Raw genomic sequence first — 25,888 nt, 5'->3', positions numbered from 1 at the left:
ATGAAAAAAGAACAAAGGATAAAATACTTCCATTTATTATTATTATTATTTTATTATTATTTTTTTTTTTTTTATTTTTTTTTTTTATTATTTTTTTTATTATTTTTTTTATTATTTTTTTTCTTTTATAAGCATTAAAAATTATAATATTTATAAATAAATAATTAATTAAACATTTACAACAAGTAAATTTCACTGTGGTGTTACACTTGAGAAACGGTCAAATGGATTTAGTCATCATCTACGGTCTTATTATTAAATTAACAAATAGGTTTTAAACTTGTCCAGTTCTTCCTCAAGAAAATTAGCCTAAAAGAAACAAAATTAAAATAATAAAATATGGCACAGTATAATATAGCAAAGCGAAGAAAAGCAAAATAGAGCACAACGATGTTAGAGCAAATACAAACGAGAAACAGGTAAAAAATTAGTATAACTTTTAATGAGGTTTAAATAGATAAGCGGCATATACTTATGCGCACAGTGTGTACATGTGTATTGTATTAAACAATGAACTCATATTTCTTATTTACTGCCGGACAAATCTTTATGTTAGTTATCAGCCTGGAATATTGGTCAAGCACTTCTGAATAAGGGGGAAAATACAAGTACGAGTGGGTGTGTGTGTATACATGGGTGTATTCGTGGGTATATACTTATACGTGTGTATGTATGTATGTACCCGTGCACAAATGTACACACATACACATGTATATATATATATATATATATATATGTGGAAACCTTTCAAATGAAGATTTTCCTTTTGAACATATATAAGGGACAAGTTGAGCGCTTCCAATTTGTTTTGCTAGTAAGCCAAAAATTAAGGAAAAAAGGGAAAAGGGAAAAAAAAGAATGATTATATGTATATCTATATGTAAGTATACGTACATGCAGTTGTATATATATGTACGTACGTATATATAAATGTTACACCCAATTCGCATTTTTTTAAGTGGAAAATAGGGACGTAGAGATTTTGTAATTTCCAGAAATATAGTTAATAATTACTAGTTCCTCGTTTATTATGTCTTTGCTTTTCTCTAAGAGGCTTATATTTTGAGCCTTGAGCATTTCGTTTTGTTGATACAGTTGAAAGTTTGCATCCTATATAGATATACATATATATATATATATATATATATATATGTGCATGCACATATGTGAAAAATAATTTAGTAAATGGTACAGTACTCAAAGGGAGAACATACCAATACTATGTAACACACAAATTTATGCATTTTTATTTTGTTTTATTGTATAATTTAATTTTTTTTTTTTACTAATAAAAAAAATATATATATATTATACCACTGCTTCATGATACTTTTTTGAAATAGAACGTTTTTCTTTTATTAAATTTCTATGATCCTCTATTAGCGTCTCTATGAACATTTCTTGGACTCCTGTAAGACTCCCCAGTTTCTGCGCGGGGTATGGGGGGTGTACATATATATATATATATATATATATATATATATATATATGTGTATATGTGTGTATGCGTGCAAGTACGTATGTGTAAGATTACACAAATTGGAAGAAACACAAAATGGAAACTTTCTCATTCTAAAATGAAAGAAGTGAACATTTAAATTTTTTTTATATATTTTTTTTTTGTTAACTTCGTATAAATTCGTATCTTCATAAAATAATTCTAATTTATGTCTCAAGGGCTCTTCTCCAGAATTTCTTAAGAATAAAAAAAAGAATAAGCAACAGGGGAAGGAAAATGAAAAAAAAAAAAAAATAATAATAAATAATAAAAAAAAAAATAACAAATAATAAATAATAAATAATAAATAAAAAATAAAAAATAAAAAATAAAAAATAAAAAATAATAAAATAAAAAAAATAATAATAATGATAATTGTAATATTATTGCTACTCCATAATCTACGTGTGCCACAATAATATACCTGTTGTACAAGAATTTATACTGATAGGTTAAGAAATTAATGGGAAATTAATTTACTTAGCCTTTGTTCTTTTTTCGTTTTTATTTTATATACTTACATGAAGAAATATTCGAGGGATTTCATGTGCAACCATTCGTCTTCATAAAATTTATATTTTTTACTCTCTGAGTTGACAAATGCTGCCTACAAAATTGTATATATGCGAATTGGAATAGTGTTTCTTTTAGTTCACTTTTTTATTATACTAATCATTTAGTACATTTTTTTTTTTTTTTTATGAACCGAACATTTGTTGGTTTTTTCTCTGCATGAACTAAGCATTTGTTAGTTTTTTTTTTTTTTTTTTACACTGTCTCATAGTGTACCTGAGCTTCCAACGCCTTTTTGTACTCAATCTCTCTCTTTTTTTTTTTTCTAAGAATTTTAGTAAGTATTTTTTTTCATTCTCTAAATTCCTTATTTTGTATAATAAGCTTTCAACAAAAAAATCTTTTGTGGATGTGGATATGTCATTTTCTTCTGAGAGGAAAAAAAAATTACTTCATTTGAAACGCGTTGTCTCGCGTGTTTGAAGGTGTACGCAAAGAAAAAAAGAAAAAAAGAAAAAACAAATTTAAGTAGATACATACGCAGGTACATACACACATACGCAGACACATACACACATACGCAGACACATACACACATACGCAGGTACATACACACATACGCAGGCACATACACACATACGCAGACACATACACACATACGCAGACACATACACACATACGCAGGCACATACACACATACGCAGGCACATACACACATACGCAGGTACATACACACATACGCAGGTATATACACACATACGTAGATACATACATACGTACATGCATATATAACACAAATGATATACGCACATATCATAAACGTGCGAATATTCTTATAACAATTTCACTTTTACTCCCTGTATTAATAATTTACAGTTATGAGAGAAGTCAAATATAAAAAAAGAAAAAAAAGCAATATATATAAATGTTCATTACCACGATGATTATCACATCCGGTTTTCACAATGTTCATTAAAGGTAAACATTCATCACTCGAACGATGTGGTTCTCTATTCCTCTCAACCTCCACGGGTAGGTGTGTATCAGGAGATTCATTCAGGAGTATTTCATTTCGATCTCTTGTGAATTTTTCAATTATTCTTTCTTCGCTCAATCGAAATTTATTCAAGTCGCGAATTTTATATGAATCATTCATGCTGTATTACTCTGAGAGTATAAATTATTAAGCAAAAAAAAAAAAAAAATTAAAATAAAAAAATAAAAAAAATAAGAGAGAGAAAGAGAGACAGAGAGACAGAAAGATATAGACAGACAAACTGAAGAAAAAGAAGAAAATAAAGACGTTTCAGAGGGATTTCATTTACAATGTAACCCTTCTGAGAATAAAAATTCGAATAAAATTTTTAATTTATTAAATGCAAAAATGTTGAGAAGTGTAGAAACTGTCTATTTTTCCTCAAAAGTTGCGTATGTGTAAAATATACATATATTTATATACATAAGTATGTGTATAAATATGTAGGTATATCGCATATATTATATATGTATATACACACGTTTTTAATTATTATTTATGATTTTTTAAAACAGAAAGGTAGGTATAAAGGTACACATTTTTTTTTTTTAAGAAGCTTTTTTTTTTTTTTTGTCTGTTGTAAAAGGTTTAGATTATTTCTGTGTGCAAATGGAACTGAGAAAATATAAATGTTAATATAGATATATTAAATATACGTATATGTGTGGGTATAAGTAAATTTATGTGTGTATATATATATATATATTTTTTTTTTTATGAATACGCAATGTTATTTTTTCTATTTTTTTTTTTTTATTATTTGACTAGCTTTTATACCTTTAAAAAATAGTGATAAGCATATAATTTTTTTTCTTTCTTTCTTTTCTTCTGAACTGGCAAGAATTTTTTTTTTTTTTCCTCATGTGTGCATGGGTGCTTTATATTAATAAAAGCAAAAAGGGAAAATAACGTAAAATGTTAAATTTACAGATTCTCATAAATATAAGTATGAATTTATATTTATATATATACATATACATTTATATGTACATATTTATATTTATCTAATTTGCGTGTTAAAGAACTTGGTGACAAAAAAAGAAAAAAAAAAAACAAAAAAAAACCTTAATTCGAGAAAAAGATAAAATATTTATTCGAAAAAACTGCAGAACGAATTGTAATTTTAAGAATATTTTCTTCTCCGTTCATTTTCTAGGGAAGTCATAGTGAAAACGTGTCTCATATATATGTGCTATTATTAAAGAAACAATTAAAATTTATACATTTGAAAGAAAACAAGCAAATTTCAATGACTCGAGTTGTTTTTGCATATGTCTGGCTGGGAGTTGATATATATATATATATATATATATATGTACATATGTGTCCAAATGAAAAGCGATAAAAGAAAAAAGAAAAAAAGCACATGCTAAATTAAATTATATTTGTAAAGGTTATCCTCTTCACTAATGAACTGAGCATTTATTACTAGGAAACAATACCTCTTAGAAGTTTTTTTATCCTGTTTTTATATCTACACTTTGTACATGTATATAAATATATGCTTTTATGGTAATGCATTTCCCCCCCTTGAAACATTTGTCATCAGAGAGGGGAAATCTGCTAGCACATTTGACAATGACTACACCGCTTTATGGAAGAAATTATTTCCATTCTATAACATTAAATATTCCTAGTCTACATGACCGTCCCGTATAAATATGTATATATATACACAACTGTATAATGTACTTTGCTCTACATTAAACATTTACGTGTGCATAATAAGTTGTTATTTTTTAAAATGGCAAGATGTTTAAATGTAAACCCTTCCTCTCAAGTGATACCATTTCATTATTATAAATTGTTACAACGTCATATTTCCAAAAATGGTATAATGTAAAAAATTAAGAAAATGCAATATAAAATGAAGTAGGGGATAAAAATATATGGTCACCATTTCTATATATATATTTTTAGGTGGTCTATTTTTTTCTTTTTCATTTATACTTTTACTTTTTCTTTCACTTTTTTTTTTTTTTTTTTTTTTATCGAGTTTTTTACTGAACATAGTTAAGTCATATTTAATTTCAGGTTTGTTGAAATATAATATTTTTAGGGTAATAAAAAGAAAGTATCGAATTATGTATAATTTTCTCCTTAGATCTTTTTTTTTTTTTTTTCATTCAAATGGCTAAAATTTCTCAACATTCAATAAAAGTACAATTTTCTTCCTTATTTTTGAAAAAAAAAAAAAAATAATAATTCTCCCTTCTAATTTATATGTATATATTTAAATACATGAATAACATATTTGTGTTACACAATTTTTCTAAAGGGCCATTAATTAGAGGTAAAACTATTAATTTAGTAATGCTGTAAATTACACGTATCTTTGTAGTATATAGTTATATATATATGTATATACAAATACATACATGTTTAATTTTTTTTTTTATACTATATTTTTGTTCGTGTGTTAGTCGCTCCTTTTGTAATCGTGTACGTAAGTGTGTATAACATTGTACAAATGTAGATAATTATGTATATAAAATAAATATAACATAATGGTGTACAAATATATATGTACAAATATATATGTACAAATATATATGTATAAAAATATATGTATAAAAATATATGTATAAAAATATATGTATAAATATTTATATATATAAATATATATGTATAATTTTATATATATATAAATATATATTATATATAAAAATAATAATATGTACTCAATATAATGTACATTTTTCTTATACCACCTTCTATATATTTACCCTATATGAATTATTATATTTTATAAAATTATATAGTACTATTCGCCCTTTTTTTTTTTTTTTTTTTTTTTTTTTAAATGCTTTTTATCCATTTTTATCTCTTTTTTTTTGTTTTCTACTTTTCATTTTTATTTTTAATTTTTCCGTACTATCAAATTTATGTACATATTTAACATTTTTAAATTAAGTATAGTTTTACCCAATTCAAATTAATTTTGTTCCGATGCTGTTTTTTGATTTGGGATTTTTTTTTTTTGAACTTCGTTTGCTTTCCGTACGTTCATAAATATATACGTTCATTTATACCTACATAAATTTACAAATTTACAAATATTCATATATACAAATATTCATATAAACATATATACAAATATACATATATATACAAATATACATATATATACAAATATATATATATATATATATATACAAATATACATATATATACAAATATATATATATTTTTTATATATGTTTATATTTATGCTTGTACATTGTACAAATTAATTTTGACGTTTGTGTTAATTTTTTTTTACTTTTAGAATATATATATCTCATTAATCCATAAAATGTTCGTTAGTTCATCCGTTTATTAGTTGATCTGTTAATCCCCATGTTCATTGATTCTTTTTGCCCTTTTTCCTCATCACTCTTTTTTTTTTTTTCTTATTAACCTATTTTTTTAATTATGTAATTAACAAGTTGTGAATTATATTTTCCATCAAATTAAGCGTACAAAAAAAAAAAGCCATTTTTTTTTTTTTTTTTTTTTTTTTTACTGCTTTATTTTATATATATTCATATATAGATTGAAATGATGTAGTTCTGCTTTTTTGTTTTATTAAACATACAAAGCAGTGATATTATAAAATTAAATGAAATTTCTTATGATTAAAATGAAATATAAAATAAATTGTATAGAAAGAAATAATGTTATATTATTTTATTTTGAAATAGTTATAAATATCATTGAACCTTTTATTATGAACAATTCAGAATGATGGTGTTTTTAAACAGTACGTATAGTATGTGTAAAGATTTCATTGTGCGTAAATTGAGCATTTCAAGAAAGACGAAAATTTTTATAATTAACAACTTTTTGTTTTTATCGTTTATTTTATTTTATATTTCGTATTATTTTTTCATCAATGGGATCATCAATCCGGCAGTGAAAATCGTTTTCCATGGAAGTAGGCAAAAAAGGAAAGAAATAGGGGAAAAAACATTCCCTGCACATTACCAAATAGTCCATATTTACATAGAAATATGCGCAGAGTGTGTTGAGTGGACAGAGTGCAGAAAAAGCGTTGAAGTTGCACAAATATATACACATACATACATGTATACGTGCATATCGCATATTACATCCGTACACGTATGTACATGCGTGCGTGTGTAAACATGCACGCCCCCCTTGCATCATGTTGTGAATTACTTCTGCTAATATTATTTTAAAAAATGCTTTGTTTCCTTTTTGAAGGTATAATAAGTGACAACACAATGGTGTACGAAAATTCAATTCTGGAATCCATATGGCTACTGTTTACGAATGGGAGTTATTTCAATATGGCATTACTGCTATTTTTTTCAATAATAATACCAATACTAAAGTTTATTATGGTTAGTGATAATTTTTATAGTTTTTTTAAATTATATAATTTAAGTTTAAAACATGAAGAAGAAGAAAAGGAAGAAGATGAAGAGGATATATTTTTTATTAATACAATAAATGAGAATGAACAATATATTTTAAAAAAATTTAGTATTTTAAGTTCAATTTCAAGGTTTCAATTTGTAGATGTTTTAATATCATTATTTATTGTTTCTTCATTAAATTTATATTTGTTAGAAGCAAGAATATTAATTGGAGCTTATCATTTTTTAAATTATTGTGTTTTGTCAACAATATCATCTTTTTTTTTATTAACATTGACATCTGTTAAAATTAGAATTTTTAAAAAAGGAAATATAAAAATTTATTCTCGTCCGTCGGAAAAAATGGGCGATGATAATAGCCCCAATTCGACCATATGTAATACAGAGAATGACAGTAATAAGCTGGCTAGAAATAGGATGCAAAGTGGGATCGATGATATGTTGTGTAGCTACAACGGTGCAGGGGAAGAGGAAAACCAAGTCCAAAGGAAGAAGGAAGAGGGAACTTCCCCTAGTGAGGATGGAAGTAGAGGAAGAAGCAAAGGGAAGGGAAAGAGGGTAAGTAAAGATGCGGAGACCATAGGGAAGAGTAGCATGGGTAATGGTAAAGGGAGCAACGATAAGGAAGAAGCGAGAAAGGGAATTTCAGGTAGTAGTGGACAAAAGAGGAACGATAAGGAAGCTTCATATAAAGGAAACTCAGGCAGTGGAAGGAGGAAGAGAAGTGAGGAGGAGGGAGGAGGCGCAGATGGCAGAAAGGGAAAGACAAACATATTTACACACATTAACGATAAGAATAATCTAGAGCACGAAAAGTATGAGAAGCAGTTATTATGTTATAACAAATTACAAACATTAAGTAATATAAGTCATTTTTATAAAATAATGAAAAATAATGATGCGTATATTTATTTAAAAAAAAAAAAATTTAATTCTTTATTGAAAACGAATTGTCAAAAAAGTCCATTAAATATAATAAAATTAAGTTATGGATTATTTTTATTTTTATATTTATGTTTATGTATATATTTGATAACAGTTGTCGAATGTAGTATGGTAGGAATATACATATATCTAAGCTACTTTAATTTTAACATAGAAGGAATATTAATAGATTTTATAGATATGTTAAATATATTAAAATTAAAAATAAATAGGCAGTATATATATCCATTTTTTATTATGTTTCCATTTATATTTCCATTAATTATTGCCATTTCCTTTTTTTTAAGTGTTTTGTTTATGAATTTATATTATGTTAATTTTTCACTATGGTATAAAAAAGTATGTGCTTTAAATGATGAGTTAGTATTTGATCCGGAAATTGGAGATAATCAAAAAATGACTGTATCAGAAAGATATAATTATTTATATATAAAAAAAGAAATAGAAAAGAATGATAAACTATCCAATACATCAGATGATTTATCTTCTCCAAATAATAGTACCATATCAAGTAGTAAAAGTGAAGATATAAATACTAGTTTTATATATTGTAAAATTTTGAACCTTTATTTTTGTTTATCTGTTTTTTTTTCCTATATATGTTCATTAGTTCTTCATCTCTCTTTAGGGGAAATTATTTCTATCGCATTATTAACATTTTATCAAATAGTGAAGCATACTCATAATTTGAATATACAAATATTATATAGTAGTAATAAGGTAAAATTTTGTAAATTTTTATTATTTGTTATATATGGTTTGATTTGCTTTTCTATAAATATTTATGTAAGGCAGTGGAAATTGTATATAAACAAATTGGATAAAACCAAGAAAAGAATTTTGTTATTTGAAAAAAACAGACATAGTGAAATAGTAGATTTGAATATTCAGAAACAGGAGAATTGGCAAGTCCCAATATATTCCTACTTTTTTGGTTTCATATTTAAAGTGAAGAATTACTACTACAATAGTAGCAGTAATTGTAATAATAATAATAATAATAACAGTAACAATAACAATAATAGTAACAGTGGTAGTGAAAGGAATTCATCCAGAAAGGAACATACAGATACTGTTCAAACAGTACACCAAATGGATGATAACGATTTATACTTTATAGGTTATCAAAACACTCGAATAGACAATGAAGAAATGAATGAGTTAAACTTTATGGAAACTAATAATTCCAAGCGGCATTTGACACATAATACAAGTAGGAACAACGAGGCTAATGAGTGTTTCGTTAATAATAGTGCTTTGTTGTGCAGTCAGAACGAGGGAAGGGAAGGGGATGCTTTGTCCTATGTGGAAAGAGATCAAAAGGTGGAAAGCGGTGCTGGCCCCCCACGGGATTCGAGCCGCACGCATTCTAAGCGGAACCGCGATCGTGATGATGAAGCTAAATTGCAATCCCAGTCAATACCCCCCGAGAAGGAGCAGAAGCAACAGCTACGGACAGAGGACGGAATGTCGACAACAAAAAATGAGCAAAGGAGTTGTTTAAAGAACATCATACCGATTAAATCAATTCTGTTATTCCAATTGGAAAAGAGGAAAAGGAAAAAGAAAGGAAGTGGAGGAGCAGGAGGAGGAGATGTAATGACAAAATTGTTCATATTCATTCACACCATTTTGTTTATTTGTATATTTATAATATCTATAATGACCTTTTTCGAAAAAGAAAAGGTACTTAGATTCGATATGCAGTCAGTGAATAAAACATTGAATACATTTTTCAAATCATCGAATTTTTATGCGTTAATACCAAACAGCATAGGTAAGTGTAGAACGAAGAAATATCTTGCTAAAGAACCATGTTATAATGTAGGACGTATATATCATGAAGAGAAAACATTCTATCATGCAACTCTCTTATTTTTACAAGGAATAAGTTCAATAAATGTCGAAAATTTAAATTTTTTTTATGATAAGGGGAAATATTATTTAAATTTAGAAGGTCATTTTAAGCATATAATTGGTCCATTATTTTTAAAATTATGTATTGGAACAAATTTCTGCCCTATCAGTACTTATGCATTTTTAATAGGAAGTACCCCAACCTTTTCCATAACCATTGGTGCTACATGTAATCACAACAAGATACCTAATTATATAAGTGATATATTTGTGAAGGATTTGAAAATTACAAAAATCGAAGTAATCAAACATTCTGATATAATTGAAAATGTAGATATACCTTTAGACGATGTACAAGAACGTGTACAGGAAAAAGTAAATTCTATGCTTTCAGAAAGGAAGAGATTTATTGTGTGGAAAAGTCATAAGTATAATTTGGAAGGCTTTATTAATTATCTGATATCAAAGAATGCCTTGTCTGGTTTTTCGTGTGTACCTTTGAACAATTAGGGTGGAACACTGGGCTGTTGATAGTGGGGACGAACATGCGTGCGCATGTACATATATAATATATATATACATACATTTACAAAAATGTACATGCGTTATTTACATTTCTAGTGGTGTGTTCCAAACAAATAAGTTGGTGGAAATGGCAGATGGTCGGTTACTTGGTGTTTCGGTATTCCTGTGGGGGCAATTTGTGATTCCACGTGTGTGTGTGTGTGTGTGGGGGGGTATACATGTATGTGCGTATCTACATATGTGCATGTATTTGTGTGCACGTGAATATCTGTCCACTCATGTTGTATGGTTCCAATTTAGGCCTTCCCATTGCTAATTGTTTCGATCCGCCTTCATTGCTTTATAAATCTTCAATTCTTTATAAAATTTTTTATTCATATGTTTAATTTTTTTAATTTGTTATTTTGTTAATTTGTTTAATTTATTAGTTTGTTAATATGCTAATGTGATAATATGCTCATGTGATCATATGCTCATGTGATCATATGTTCATGTGATCATATGTTCATGTGATCATATGTTCATGTGCTATTATGTTCATGTGATAATATGTTCATGTGATATTATGTTCATGTGATATTATGTTCATGTGATATTATGTTCATATGTTAATATAAAAATGTGCTAATATGATAATATGCTAATATGATATTATGCTAATATGATAATATGCTAATATGATAATATGCTAATATAATAATATGCTAATATAATAATATGCTAATTTTTTTTTTTAATACCTTCCTGTTTTTTTCAATGTTATTATTTAATGATTAATATGTTTGTTCGTTTGTTTACTTTTTTTTTTTTTTTTTTTTTTCTCATTATACTTTTCATTATTTCGCTGATAATCCATTTCGTCCCTTTTTTGCAATTCGTCATTTTTCCACTTCCTCCCCATATAGGCCTTTACCCCTTTAATTTCTTTATGCCTAATTTTTTATATCCCTACATGAATACAACTGTTGGCTGTTTATTTAAAATATTTCCATTTTTGATCCAGTTTCATCTGGTATTTTTGCATGAAAACCAGTGTACACACGAGTAAATGCATACATAAAAGTATGTGTATCGTGTATGTGTAATATACTCATATAAACATATGAATAATAGGACATGTATGTATACCCATATATATACATGTATGAGTAGTAAATACATTATGCACTATAAATGCATAGAATTTTTTTATTCCTTTTATTTGCCTTTTGAATTAACACCTCCTTACCACCTTTTTTTTTTTTTTTTTTTTTTTTTTTTTTTTTTTTTTTTTTTTTTTTTCTTTTTTTCTTTTTTTTTTTTTACCTCGCTCTTAGCTTTAACCATTATAACTCTGTTTTACTGAACTTTTTTGCGTAAATGCACTTACGTGTGTTGTATATATATATATGTATATATATACATATATGTTATGCATGTTGCATGTATGTATATGCATATACATATGGAGTGCACCTTTTTTTTTTATATTCGTTGCATGTGTGATGTTTTTTCCCAGGTTTACTGAAATTTGTAGTAACAATTTTTTTTTTTTTTTCTTTTAATTTTTAATTTTCTTTTTATTATTTTTTTTATATCCATGTATACCTTGCACCCCAAAAATTAAAAATTAAGATCTTTGTTCTGTTAATTGTTAGATTTAATTTTATTTTGAATGTATACAAACATACAAAAGAGTTTACGAATAGATGTATAAATGGGCATATAAATAGGTACACATTTACTTAAACAAGTAGGAACATAAGTACAGTACGCATACATCTGTAAAAATGTATAAGTATACATATGTAACTATGGATATGCAATAACACATATGTATATATATACTTAAACGTACACTTGTCCGTTCTCACTCGCCAACGGAAGAGGTGAACGTGCTCCTTTCCCCCCTCCCCTCAGAGTTTTCCTTTTTGACAAGTGTGCTATTTTTTTTTTTTTTTTTTAATGTTTTTCCCAGTTGATAGATTTGAGTTACGTTATAAAAATTTTAAAATGAAGATTTGATATGATCCAATTTTATCGATATAACCAAATTTTTTCCTACATTATCCAATTTGTTCTGTTTTGTTCAGTTTTGTTCTTATTTGTTCTGATATAATAAAATGCACATATTTGCTGTTGATGAAATAAATATGACTCTTTTTATAAAAAATAAAAAAAAATAAAAAATTGACCATGTATATACGAAGTGTAGTTATTAGTGCAAACTTGTGAAACGTGGCATTTGTTTTGAGTGTTTATTTTTAACACATATGTGTGCATATATATATATATATATATATTTAGGTGTGTGTGTGCATGTATATATATATATATATTTTTTTCGAGGGGATGATTCTCTAAATGTGTATATTTGTTGAGTTTTAAAAAAAATGCATTCTTTTTTTTTCTTATTATTTTTGGTGATAAGTACAAAAGGACTTTTAAGAAACAAAGGTATGACTTAAAAAAGATGAAATGGAAGAAAATGGTAAAAAGGGTTATTACATTATTTGTTGATGTGTGTTAATGTTTGAAGTTGTAAAACTATTGTTGTACTCTTCTTTCAAACGAAATAACGACATTGTAATTATATTCTTAAATCTATCAATGATTTCCTTTCTGGCTATGTAGCTACTAGTTTGTCATCACTCTAACCTTATCAGAAATATTTAATATACCCCTCCTTCAGTAGCAGTATTTACACACACACATATACGCATACTCATACACTTTTTTTTTTTTTTTTTTTTTTGTTAAAGAATACACAGATTCAACAAGCATTTATACTTCCCACTATTCTCAGATAGGTAAGGGAAAAGGAGATGAAAATTTACAAAACTTGACTTTCGTACATGCAGCAAGGGATGGTCATTATTTTGTTAATAATAATGATAACAATAAAAAGAGGAATATAAAAAATCATAATACAATCAAAGATGTACCATCCGATATAAAGGAGAATGTTAGCTTCCTTGAAAATTGTACAATCAATAGTTGTATAAGGGTAGAGAACAAAGACCTGGATACCTCATCGGAAGGGGGGATTGTTCAGAATCTGGTGCAGGGAAAAGATAACAGTGAAAAAGGAAAAGACGAAAAGGGGAGCAGTAATATTAACAACAGTAGCAGTAGTAGTAACAATAGCAGTAGTAGTAACAATAGCAGTAGTAGTAACAATAACAGTAGTAGTAACAATAGCAGTAGTAGTAACAATAGCAGTAGTAGTAACAGTAACAGTAGTAGTAACAGTAACAGTAGTAATGGCGGGAAAAATGAAGAGGGAAAAGCTGACCCCGGTCATGTCGAAAGTAGTAGTAAGGCCTCTGCCCAGATGTTGAAAGAATTAAAAGCAAATGTACTCCAAGGAAACGAAAAAGAAAAAAGAGAAGATAATAAAGAGAAAGAGAAATCAAAGAAAAAGGAAAAGATAAAGGAAGAAAAAAATGGAGGAAGCGGCGGCGGAAGTGGCACCGAAAAAACAAACGAAGCAAACAAGGGTGAACAAAAAGAGGAATATGAAAACAACGATGAGGATAACGTAGACATAGAGGAAGAGGAGAAAGACTCGGATGATGAAAAAGATGATGTAGAGGAAAATTTAGACGGAGAGATTGAGGATGAATACGATGAAGATGATGAAGAGCAGAAGGGAAAGGTCAAAAATAAAAGCAGCGATGAGGATAAAGAGCAAAGCAACGATAAGGGTAAAGAGCAAAGCAACGATAAGGGTAAAGAGCAAAGCAACGATAAGGGTAAAGAGCAAAGCAACGATAAGGGTAAAGAGCAAAGCAACGATAAGGGTAAAGAGCAAAGCAACGATAAAGGTAAAGAACAAAATAGAGAAAAGGTAGAGGAGGTAAATAAGGGGAGTAGTAATAATAAGGGTGAGGGGAAGAAGAACAACGAAAAAGACCAGGGGAAGAATAAAGAGGATGGAAACAAGAAGGATGTAGAGCAAGTTAATAATAATAAAGATGAAGAAGAGAAATTGAATGAAGGGCAGGTACAAAAGAAAGATAAAGCAAACGGTGTCGATAAAGCAAACGGTGTCGATAAAGCAAACGGTGTCGATAAAGAGATGGAAGAGGATGAAGAGAAGGAGGAGGACGAAGAGAAGGAGGAGGACGAAGAGAAGGAGGGGAACGAAGAAAAGGAGGACGAAGAAAAAGAGGAGGAAGGAAAATTAAAAAAAAAGGAAAAAAAAAAAGATAACAACGATGTTAATGAAAGAATGAACGATATTGAAGAAGAAAAGGAAATGGAAGAAATGGAGGAAAAGGAAGAAGGTGAACAAAACGAAAGTACTGAAGAAATGAGCAAAGATAAGAAGCAAAATGATGAAAAGGTAGACGGAAAAGGTACCAATGTATATATAAATGGTGAAAGAGAAAAGGAGGAAGATGCACAAAAGTACAGTCAAATGAATATAGCTTATAAGAAGAAAGGAAAGCTTCAGGAGGAAACACTGCACCCACTTGTACCTGCGAATTATCAGGCAAGTTTTTTTTTTTTTTTTTTTAAATTATATCATAATGATATAGCTATATAATGATATAGTGATATAACGATATAGTGATATAACGATATAGTGATATAGCGATATAATGATATAACGTTATAGTGATATAACGATATAGTGATATAACGTTATAGTGATATAACGATATAGTGATATAACGATATAGTGATATAACGATATAGTGATATAACGATATAGTGATATAACGATATAGTGATATAACGATATAGTGATATAACGATATAGTGATACAATAATTAGAAATTAAATACTCATTGACCGAATTGGGAATATTATGAACATGTGCATATAAAAAGTGCATTACAAATTTTGACATTATGAGTATATATAATATTAATTGTGTAAATGACTTTATTTTATTTTTTTATATTTTTTTGAGATCACACATTTTTATTCTTTTCCTTCATTTTTACTTAAACAGAACAATGAGAAAGTCTGGAATCCCTCAAAGGAAAAAAATAAAACATATGATGAATCCCATATGTTTACTATAGACAAAAAGATGCACAAAAGTTTGTCGAGTATTAACGGAATCCTCCGTGGTCTAAACGACAAATTGAATCGACATAAAGATTTGAAAAATGTAGGGAAAAAAGGATATGAAACGATATGCATAAATGGGCTAATGTGCATTAAGTGGTTGTGCGTGCTATGAGAGAATGCGTATTATATGATCCTACATATTATATGAGCGTGCTGACTATGTACTCGTGAACATACACCGTTAAACACATTTTTCCATTACGTTTCAGAAAGAACTGAGGCTAAAATTCGAGGCTATGGGGAGAATAAATGAATACAAAATATACAATGAGGTCATTCAAAAATCTGTTGAAATTCTGACCATCCGATTGATGAAGGTAAGGGGGAAACTACACACGTTTAACTTCACAGAGATGGAATGAAAATAATATGAACGTACATTTATGTATGCCATGCGTGGTGGCACGCTTGTATGTGTATTTATGTGCGTATGTGTGTACGTATGGATTTACGTACATATGTAAGTATGCATGTATGTATATATGTATGTATTAATTGTACTCAGGTATATATGTATGTATTTATGAATGTACCTTTTGTAGATCAACGATGACTTGAAAAAGCTAAAACATTCTTCGGATGTTGCCCTTCAAAAATACATGAACGAAAAGGGTGAGAAACACAGCATATGCATTGCAGAAAAGAGGTTTTGTACCTGGGTGTTACTGTTTGTTTGGTTCTGCTCTGTTCTATTGTGTTTCACTTTGTTCTATTATGTTCCATTCCGTTCTATTTCGATTTACCTTATTTCATCTACTTCTTTCTGTGTTTATAGGTTACGGAATGATGAAATTCTCGAATTTAACAAAATACGATGTAAGAAGCAATGCACTTATATACACACGAATACATGCATATACGTACACATATAAAATGATACATTTATGAGTGCATCCTTCTTACCTTGCTCACTTATACATGTATACGTGTGTACCTTTGCGCGTACGAATGAATGTATACCTACAAAATGCTAAACTTTTTTTCTTTTTCAATTTTAATTTTATCAGAATTCAGAAGAGGAGAAGATTCTCAAAAGAGACGCAACAGGTAGTAAGAAATAAAGAAGAGAAGAAAAATAAAGAAGAGAAGAAGAAAAATAAAGAAGTGAAGAAGAAAAATAAAGAAGAGAAGAAGAAAAATAAAGAAGAGAAGAAGAAAAATAAAGAAGTGAAGAAGAAAAAATGCACCTTTCCTATTTATCGATGTGCACATTTTTTTTTTTTTTTTTTTTTTTTTTTAATTCCGCTTAGGAGCTGAAGGGAAAAAAGGGGGTCGTTTGCATTGTCCTGTTGGTGAGTAGACATATATACATGCAAACACATATATGTATTTTTGCATACGTACACGCATACCTGCACACATACGTACTTGTACGGAAGTACGTATGTGTGCACTCATATAGTCTGATATATGCCATTTTGTTTTTGAAAATTTTTCCTTTTAGACTGCAATAGGGAAACGTGCTATAACAAGCCCTCTCATCCAACTCAGTGCTACGTAAGAGATTAAAATGATAACGGCGTTATATATAGGCGCAAAAAGGAAGAAAGTATATAAGTGTATTGGTATATATGTATGTATGAGTGTGTGTATGTGGGTATATGTGCATATATATGTATGTATGTGTGTATGTTGGTATATGTGCATATATATGTATGTATAAGTGTGTGCATGGGTATATATGTATATATGCATATACATATGTGCACTCTTTTCTTTGTTAAATATCACAGAAATTAGAGCAGAGAGGAAACGAAATTAAGAAAATGTGCGAACCTTTTGTGGATGTCCACAATGCCACATGCAGAACGGTTAGACCGCTTCAACGTATCTATCATTTTTTGTTGTCATGTTTAATATATAACGATGAGTTAAAATTTGCTGTTTTTTTTTTTTTTTTTTTTTTTTTTAAAATAGGATTTTCATCACTGTGCTATAGCAGAACCAGAACGAAATAAAAAATACTCCATCTTTGTATCGGTATGTCTTACTAATATTACGGAATACCAACAATTATGAAAAAAAAAAAAAAAAAAAAAAAATCAATTTTTAAATTATCCTTCTAAGATGAGCACTAGTGAATGGCATACATATATATTTATATTTGTACATCCATATAAACATGTGTACACTTCTCTGTGTGGGTATATACTTACGACTGACAATTATAAATTCTTTTGTAGAATGAGCACGAAGGAACCCCTCAGTTCATCACAATAAGAGTATGCAATAACGTTTCCTTTTTTTGACTACATATGAGCTTCTCGGCATATTGCAGCTACGTGCATACATACATACATATATAAACATGTGTGTATACATATATATATATATATATATATATATATATACATATGCATGTGAATAATGTACATGCACGTACGCAGTTTTACATATGACACGTTCTCACCTTTTTCTCTCAGGGATACAATTTGCATGAGTGTCTACAGCTGCTTGTTGTTAACCAGGGCTCATCATGCTCGTAATTAAACCGAAATAGTTTTTATATGTTTCTCATTCCAATTGATACGATAGTTGATTTTTCACGTTTGCAAATAATTACAACATATCTTCTTATATATATATATATATATATATATATATATATATATATATATACATATATTTCATTTTTTTCTAATTTTTTCTATTTTTTGTTAATTATAGTCCAATGAGCATTGAAAAAAACATAACGGAGTCGAGTGAAATACTGGCGGAGCCTGTTCTAACAAAGCTTTTGCACAATGAAATTCTGCTGGAGAATATTAAGGTCAAAAGGACATAAAAATGGAGGAAGCAAAAGGAAGAGAAGTCAAAAGAACGATTCTACACTATGCACTGCGCACACCACACTACTAACTACTAACTACACTGCACGCAATGCTAATTACACACAGTATACTTTTCCCCTTCTACAGATAAGCAAAGCAGGAGAGTACAACATCTGCTTAGCGCAGTTCTACCAGGAACCGGAAGAGGAGGATCTTCTATCGAAGAACAAGTCCAACAAGAATAAAAAAAGGAAAAAAAATGATATGAAAATTTTAGGTATAGACACTATCGGCGCTTTGTACGTTTTACCAGTGCCCTCCAAAAAAGGACACTCTTGAAGGAGCTAAAGGAATAAGTGAATGTGTAGAGAAGTGTATATACTTATATGTGTGTGGGTGGTGGGGGTATGTACGTACATATATACGTATATACGCGTGTATATATATGCACATATATGCATTTATGCATGTATGTAATATGCAGTGTGTTTGTACATGTATACGTGCTTCCCTTTGCTCATGCGTCGAAAATGCATAAGTAAAAAATAGATGGTTGAAGTTTCTTAGGAGATATGATCTTATTTTAGAAAGAGTTAAAAGTATTCTTTTATATCCCGTTTAAGAGTTATACCATTTCGTCTTTCCTGTATCACCATAAGGTATTATTCTGGATATTTTCCTTGTTCTTATAATGTTCCACAATTTTACCTTTTCACATCATTTTCCTACCTTTTTGTTTCCTTTATTTTTACCTCATTATTTTTATTTCCTTTTTTTTGCTTCTGTTTTTTTTTACTTCATTTTTTCGGTTTTATTCTTTTGGCTTTACTCGCCTCTTGTTTTTGTTAAATGCTTGATTATGTTTTAACTTTATTAAAAATTATATTCGATCTCCTTTTTATAAAAAAAAAAAAAAGAAAAATCCTTTTTTCAAAATTGGGAAATGTCAACATGTCAATATACCAAAATACCAAAATACCAAAATACTAAAATACCAAAATACCAAAATACCAAAATACTAAAATACCAAAATACCAAAATACTAAAATACCAAAATACCAAAATACCAAAATACTAAAATACCCGTTTTATAAAATGCCAAAATATCGGTTTTTCAAAATTTCAAAATTTAAGTTAGAATATAAACATAAAACATAACAAAGAGAAATTGGGCCTAGGCTAATATTCATAAATAATTAAAGTGCATTCACGGGGGGGGGGCTATACAAGGCCTCGTTAAAAAAGGAATGTAAACATAGTAAAAGAAAAAGGGTATGGGGGCATCGTATACACACCCATCTGCATATTCAAAACAAGTGCACATAAACGTATGTGCGCTACTAATGTAACAGTCAAATTGTATATACATATAATATATGCGTATATGTAATATATATATATATATATATATATATATATATATATATATATATACAATTGTTAATGCACACATGACACATGAAAGGATATGGGCTCAAAGTGAATGGCTGAATATATATGTGCACATATACACAATGCTTTAAGCAATTTTCCATAAAAGTATGCAGTTGACAAAAAAAAAAAAAAAAAATAAAATAAAATAAAATAAATAAGAAATTAAAAAGTTAAAAAGTTAAATAAATTAAAAATTAAATAAGAAATTGAAAATAAAATTAAAAAAAATATATATAAATAATCAAATAAGTAGTTAGGTAATCAAATAAGTCGGAAGATGGCAGATAAGTGTGTAACTTGTTTAACGATAAAATTGTAAAACCAAATATAAGGATAGAATTAATAATAATACAATCAATGAAAAAATTTTGCAAAAGGACAAGGATGAATAGGAGATACGTGGGAAGGAACATGTGCGATGGTTCAGCACGTCGGACCACTATCATTTCCTTCTTCCTTTTTTTGTTCTACATATCTGATTTTACAAAAGAGATGACGTTCTACGCAACTACATTTTTTCGCTGATGTGCATAGGAATGTGGGGCGGGCATGTGCGTGTACATGTGCATCTGTGTATGTTACTGTAAATCTCTATTATCAATGAGATGGACTATTTGTTCAAGTTAGCTATAATGCGTTACAATCTTGTTAGAGGCCTAGGGAGGAAAAATATATAATAAATAAATGGACAGAAAAATGTAATAATAGATAAAAAGGCTGGAAAGCAATCCGAAAAACAAAGTGAAAAACAAAGTGAAAAACAAAGTGAAAAACAAAGTGAAAAACAAAGTGAAAAACAAAGTGAAAAACAAAGTGAAAAACAAAGTGAAAAACAAAATGAAAATCAAAATGAAAATCAAAATGAAATTCAAAATGAATATCAAAATAAAATTCAAAATGAAAAACAAAATGAAAATCAAAATGAAATTCAAAATGAATATCAAAATGAAATTCAAAATGAAAAACAAAATGAAAATCAAAATGAAATTCAAAATGAATATCAAAATGAAATTCAAAATGAAAAACAAAATGAAAATCAAAATGAAATTCAAAATGAATATCAAAATAAAATTCAAAATGAAAAACAAAATGATAGATACGTTGGTATATAATTTAAAAGCTAACCTGCTCCGTATGTCCGTTCTTCTTCGGGTGGCACAAGACCCAGAGGACCGGCATCATATCACCCTCTCCTATATGATTCACTTCTTCCCCTTGAGCTTCATCTTGTAGAAATCTTTAACTTTTTGAATGAAGAAATTATAATCTTTGAAAACGAAAAATCTTCGTACCTTAAAAGTTGGTGTCAAATAATTGCTGGTATCCCAAGGTTTAACAGTTAGATAAACATCATTTATAATATTATATCTATTAAGATTGGTCTTTTTATATACATCCAACATTTTTTGTTTTACATAATCTATATAGACATTTGTGTTAATCTTATTATCATCAATGGTTTCTAAAAATTGTTTTTCTGTAATACCTAACTCTTTGAAAATATTATCTTCAGATAAACTTTTTGCTAATAGTTCTTTATCAATTGATATGATAGCTAAAGGACCATCTAAGGAATCATCTCCATATACTACACAATGATTAATGAACGTAATATCAGAGTACAAATTATTTAACATATCTGTTTCTATATATTCTCCTTGTGATAATTTTACTAATCCTTTACATCTATCTAAAAATGTAATACTTCCATTATCATTTATTTGAACTACATCCCCTGTTTTGTAAAAACTGTCTTCTGTGAATGCATCTTTTGTCAGTTCCCTTTTTAAGAAATAACCACTAAATAATTGTTTACTTTTTATTAGTAACTCTCCTTTCGGTTTACTATCTGATGCACTGTATGTTTCCCATGTAGACACTTTATATTGTGTATGTGAAGACACAGGTCCTCCTATAGAATTAAAATTTTTATCTTTTTTATTTTGTACAAATAATGGTCCAGTAGTTTCTGTTAATCCATATCCTTGATAAAATTTTATATCTAATAGAGTACTTAACTCCTTTTCTATTTTTGGTGATATCTTACCACCACCATTAAACATACAAGCTAAATCTGGATTAATTTTATTTCTAATTTTTTTAGATACTTTTGTAACTGATTCTATGAGTTTACCAAAATTACCATTATTGTCTAATTGACGGAGTGCTAATATTTTTTCTACAATAAAACGTTTTAATGGTGGTAAATTTGATATCTCTGTTTGTATCGTAGTATATAATCGATTGAACACCTTTGGTACTCCTACTACTATATTTGCTCCACATACACTTAAATCTTTTCCAAAATAATTTAAGTCTCTACTCCACACCCTTATTTCCATTCCACGAAATAAACCAATATATACTACGGTCCTTTCATATATATGTGATAATGGTAAATAAGAAAAATGTATATTAGGATTAAATGCATGAAATAAGCTTACACTACTTGCTGGTACTACTGTATAAAATAAATTCTTATTACTTAACATAACTCCTTTTGGTTTTCCAGATGTACCTGATGTATACACTATTGTGCTAATGAACTCTGGTTCTTCATGTTGTATCGTATAGTCCTTCACATTTTGTTTTGTCATCGACTCAAAATCGCATATATCCACTCCCATTTCCTTTCCATTCTTTTTAACTTTTTCGAACAGCTCAGCTTTTTCCCTTTCAATTTTGTTCCTATCCGGTTTATTCGCTTTACCCCCATTGTCCGCTTTCTCCACCTTGCTCGTTTTACTTGCTTCATTCTTACTGCCATTTTTAACTGCGCTACTTACTGTACTACTTGCACCACCTTTTGAGAGCTCAACTCTGCTGACCCTTTTTTCTATCTTACTGGAATCAGGAATGCTATCTAACACTATAAGTTTTTTCACATGGGGCAATTCAGCTTTATGTTCTAGTAAGCTCTCAACCAAATTTAGGTCTATACATAACCACGAAAGCTTTGATTCATTTAGAATTTCCACTACTTCGTTAATACTAAATTTGGAGTGCATCACTAAACTTGTAACACCACTGATCATGCAAGCTAAATCAGCTGTTATCCAGTTGGCTGAATTAGCTCCATATATACCTAACAACCTGAAGTTACCATTATTATGATCCTCATCATAATGTTTCATAGGTACTCCTCCTTCTAATTTATTCAATGAATAACTAAAATTTTGCACTCTATTAAAAAGTGTGTCATAGGAAAGGGAAAATTTAGGTTCACCAAACTCAAACTCGGTTACTGCTATTTTATTTTCATTAGTTTTACTATTTTTCTTTAATAAATTGAAAAGGTGTGTATAATTACAATTCACTGAAGGATCCCCTTGATCTCTTCCTCTATACAAATCCGATTCATGCACTTTTGTTGATTTTGAGCAAACCTCACCATATGACAAACCCTTAAAATTTTGTGCGTAACATAGTACTACTAGTACTAGATATACTACTAAGATCAACAAACTGTATGTAAGCATTTTCCTCGGCAAATATAAATAGGAGGTACGGTACTCTTCATGTATATTTTTTTTGTTCTGGAGGGCACGAAAGGTAAGAAAAAAAAAAAAAAAAAAAAAGAGATGAACCAAACGAGATGAACCAAACGAGATGAACCAAACGAGATGAACCAAAAGAGATGAACCAAAAGAGATGAACCAAAAGAGATGAACCAAAAGAGATGAACCAAACGAGATGAACCAAACGAGATGAAACAAACAAGATAAAACAAACGATATGAAACAAACAAGATGAAACAAAAATGGAGAAATAAGAGGAACAAAAGTAACGAGAGCAAAAGTAAACGCAAAAGTAATAAAAAGCAAAAATTGGAAAAAAAAACGAAAACCCCGAAAAAAAACAAAAAAAAAGAGAAACAAAAATAGGAAAAAAGAATTGAAAATTATATAAAAAAAAAAAAAATATATATTATTAATAATAAAAATGATAATAAAAAATGAAAAAGGTACAAAGAAAAAAAAAAGGTAAAAAGTGCAAAAAAAAAAAAAAAACAATAAAAAGGAGGCTTCTTAATTTCTAGCGCACAATTTATCACAATCATCTTATGGGTTGTTTGGCTATGCTGCAAATATACACGTGCACATTTATGAGAGTATTACATATTATAATATATATATACATAATGTTTGCGGTACAATATGATGTACACATATATATATTAGGTAAAACAGTTTGTATCTGCTATTTTACAAATGTGAGTTTATTCACGTACATTTTACTTTTTCCATATAAAATTTTACCAATAAATTGAGAGTTCAAATTAAAGCCAAAAAGGGGCACACTTTTTGTTGTATTTTTTTTTTTTTTTTTTACTCTTCATGCAACATTCACCTTCAATTGTTCTTCGCCTTGTTTTATCATATTTTCTTTTGCTTTGTTTTATCATATTTTCTTTTGCTTTGTTTTATCATATTTTCTTTTGCTTTGTTTTATCATATTTTTTTTTTTGCACTGTTTTATCATATTTTTTTTTGCTTTGTTTTTACTTATCTTGTTTTGTTTGGTTTTATTTTATTTTTATAATTTAAGTGCTGAAGGTAAGTTACGATTTTGAGGCGCCGTTACAAGGAAAGCATATATATATATATATATACAATATATCATATTTATACTATTCAATAAAATGTACAACTCTTTGGTTGGAGAACATGCCCCTTTATATCATTTTCCTTGTTTTTTATGTCCATTTATTATTGCGCACGTACAAAGTTATGTGTTAAATATTAAAAAGCAAAACATCTAATAGTCAGTACGATGATTATCATGACAATTTTGTTCTAAAATACGTTGGAGGTTATAATTTTAAAATGTAGATTTTTTTTTTTTTTTTGTTTATATGATCATTTGCTGTATTGCTGTATTGCTGTATTGCTGTATTGCTGTATTGCTGTATTGCTGTATTGCTGTATTGCTGTATTGCTGTATTGCTGTATTGCTGTATTGCTGTATTGCTGTATTGCTGTATTGCTGTATTGCTGTATTGCTGTATTGCTGTATTGCTGTTTTGCTGTATTGCTGTATTGCTGTTTTGCTGTTTTGCTGTTTTGCTGTTTTATTTTGTTTTTCTTTCGTTCCTTTTCTTATTCTAACATTTCGGTTATATCTTAATTTTTAATTTCGGGTAAACTCATATGAGGTTCTCCTAGACCAAAATAATTTTTAATAAAAAAGGAGGGAAAAAAAAGAGAAAAAAGAAAAAAAGCAGTTGTATGTGATACGTATAAATGTGTAAATGCGAATGTACAGTATGTAAAGGAATATTAAGTATATATAAAATTATATATATGTAAATGTATATGTGTACTTTTTCGCTTCTTATGCCATGGGGGCACATAGCGTTCCTTCCTTCTCACATACGTTGTTATTACCCATGGAACTCTCTTCAAATAATTCGATAAAAAGTGCATAAAAATTAATATAAAAAAGAAAAACTGAGTTATTCCATAGTATAAACCTTGCAACATTAGCTAGTGATCTTAAACTGGGCTCTCTAAATGACAGAATAAAAAATAAGATAAAATAAATAAATAAATATATAAAATAAATAATTGAATGAATAAACAAACAAACGAACAAACGAACAAACGAGCAAAAGAACAAATAAACAAACGAACAAATAAATAAACAAACAAATAAGCAAACAAATAAACAAACAAATAAGCAAACAAATAAACAAACAAATAAACAAACAAATAAGCAAACAAAAAAACGAACAAATAAACAGATGGATGAAATATCGACATGAAGCAGTTGAGACAAAATGAATTATCTTATTTACTTCCTGTTCTTTTTTTTAACCTACTTCCGTAAAAGAAAAGAAGTTCATTTTTCATAAACCCATGT

General features: G+C 28.3%; 5 protein-coding genes and 1 pseudogene across 6 annotated transcripts; 3 read left to right on the top strand and 3 right to left on the bottom strand.

Annotated features, from left to right (window-relative positions):
• Positions 1–255: 255 nt before the first annotated feature.
• On the bottom strand, positions 256–3,167 carry MKS88_001116 (uncharacterized protein; the record flags this gene model as incomplete). The annotated part of the gene is made up of 8 exons (XM_067219774.1): positions 256–309; positions 534–586; positions 745–811; positions 1,015–1,068; positions 1,315–1,428; positions 1,629–1,695; positions 2,288–2,441; positions 2,948–3,167. The coding sequence occupies 8 exons, from the start codon at positions 3,165–3,167 to the stop codon at positions 256–258; spliced, it is 783 nt and encodes a 260-aa protein (XP_067075047.1).
• A 4,064-nt stretch (positions 3,168–7,231) lies between these two features.
• On the top strand, positions 7,232–10,741 carry MKS88_001115 (uncharacterized protein; the record flags this gene model as incomplete). Its single annotated transcript, XM_067219773.1, has 1 exon — positions 7,232–10,741. One exon carries the CDS (start codon positions 7,232–7,234, stop codon positions 10,739–10,741), a length of 3,510 nt encoding a protein of 1,169 aa, XP_067075046.1.
• A 2,472-nt stretch (positions 10,742–13,213) lies between these two features.
• On the top strand, positions 13,214–18,931 carry MKS88_001114 (annotated as a pseudogene). The gene is made up of 14 exons: positions 13,214–13,226; positions 13,498–15,215; positions 15,700–15,861; positions 16,031–16,138; positions 16,364–16,467; positions 16,829–17,025; positions 17,072–17,113; positions 17,266–17,318; positions 17,555–17,632; positions 17,739–17,801; positions 18,005–18,043; positions 18,245–18,303; positions 18,489–18,591; positions 18,740–18,928. Coding segments are annotated over exons 1-14 (2,928 nt in total).
• Positions 18,932–20,410: 1,479 nt separating this feature from the next.
• On the top strand, positions 20,411–21,138 carry MKS88_001113 (uncharacterized protein; the record flags this gene model as incomplete). Its single annotated transcript, XM_067219772.1, has 2 exons — positions 20,411–20,456; positions 20,735–21,138. The coding sequence occupies 2 exons, from the start codon at positions 20,411–20,413 to the stop codon at positions 21,136–21,138; spliced, it is 450 nt and encodes a 149-aa protein (XP_067075045.1).
• A 90-nt stretch (positions 21,139–21,228) lies between these two features.
• MKS88_001112 (acyl-CoA synthetase) lies at positions 21,229–23,505 on the bottom strand (the record flags this gene model as incomplete). Its single annotated transcript, XM_067219771.1, has 1 exon — positions 21,229–23,505. The coding sequence occupies one exon, from the start codon at positions 23,503–23,505 to the stop codon at positions 21,229–21,231; it is 2,277 nt and encodes a 758-aa protein (XP_067075044.1).
• Positions 23,506–24,877: 1,372 nt separating this feature from the next.
• Positions 24,878–25,509, bottom strand: MKS88_001111 (uncharacterized protein; the record flags this gene model as incomplete). Its single annotated transcript, XM_067219770.1, has 2 exons — positions 24,878–25,148; positions 25,403–25,509. 2 exons carry the CDS (start codon positions 25,507–25,509, stop codon positions 24,878–24,880), a joined length of 378 nt encoding a protein of 125 aa, XP_067075043.1.
• Positions 25,510–25,888: the final 379 nt, after the last annotated feature.

This window comes from Plasmodium brasilianum, chromosome 4, assembly GCF_023973825.1.
Source record: "Plasmodium brasilianum strain Bolivian I chromosome 4, whole genome shotgun sequence".
NCBI classification, from domain to species: domain Eukaryota; phylum Apicomplexa; class Aconoidasida; order Haemosporida; family Plasmodiidae; genus Plasmodium; species Plasmodium brasilianum.
The sequence above is the reverse complement of the archived record's forward strand: the minus strand, read 5'-3'. Positions and strand labels throughout refer to the sequence as shown.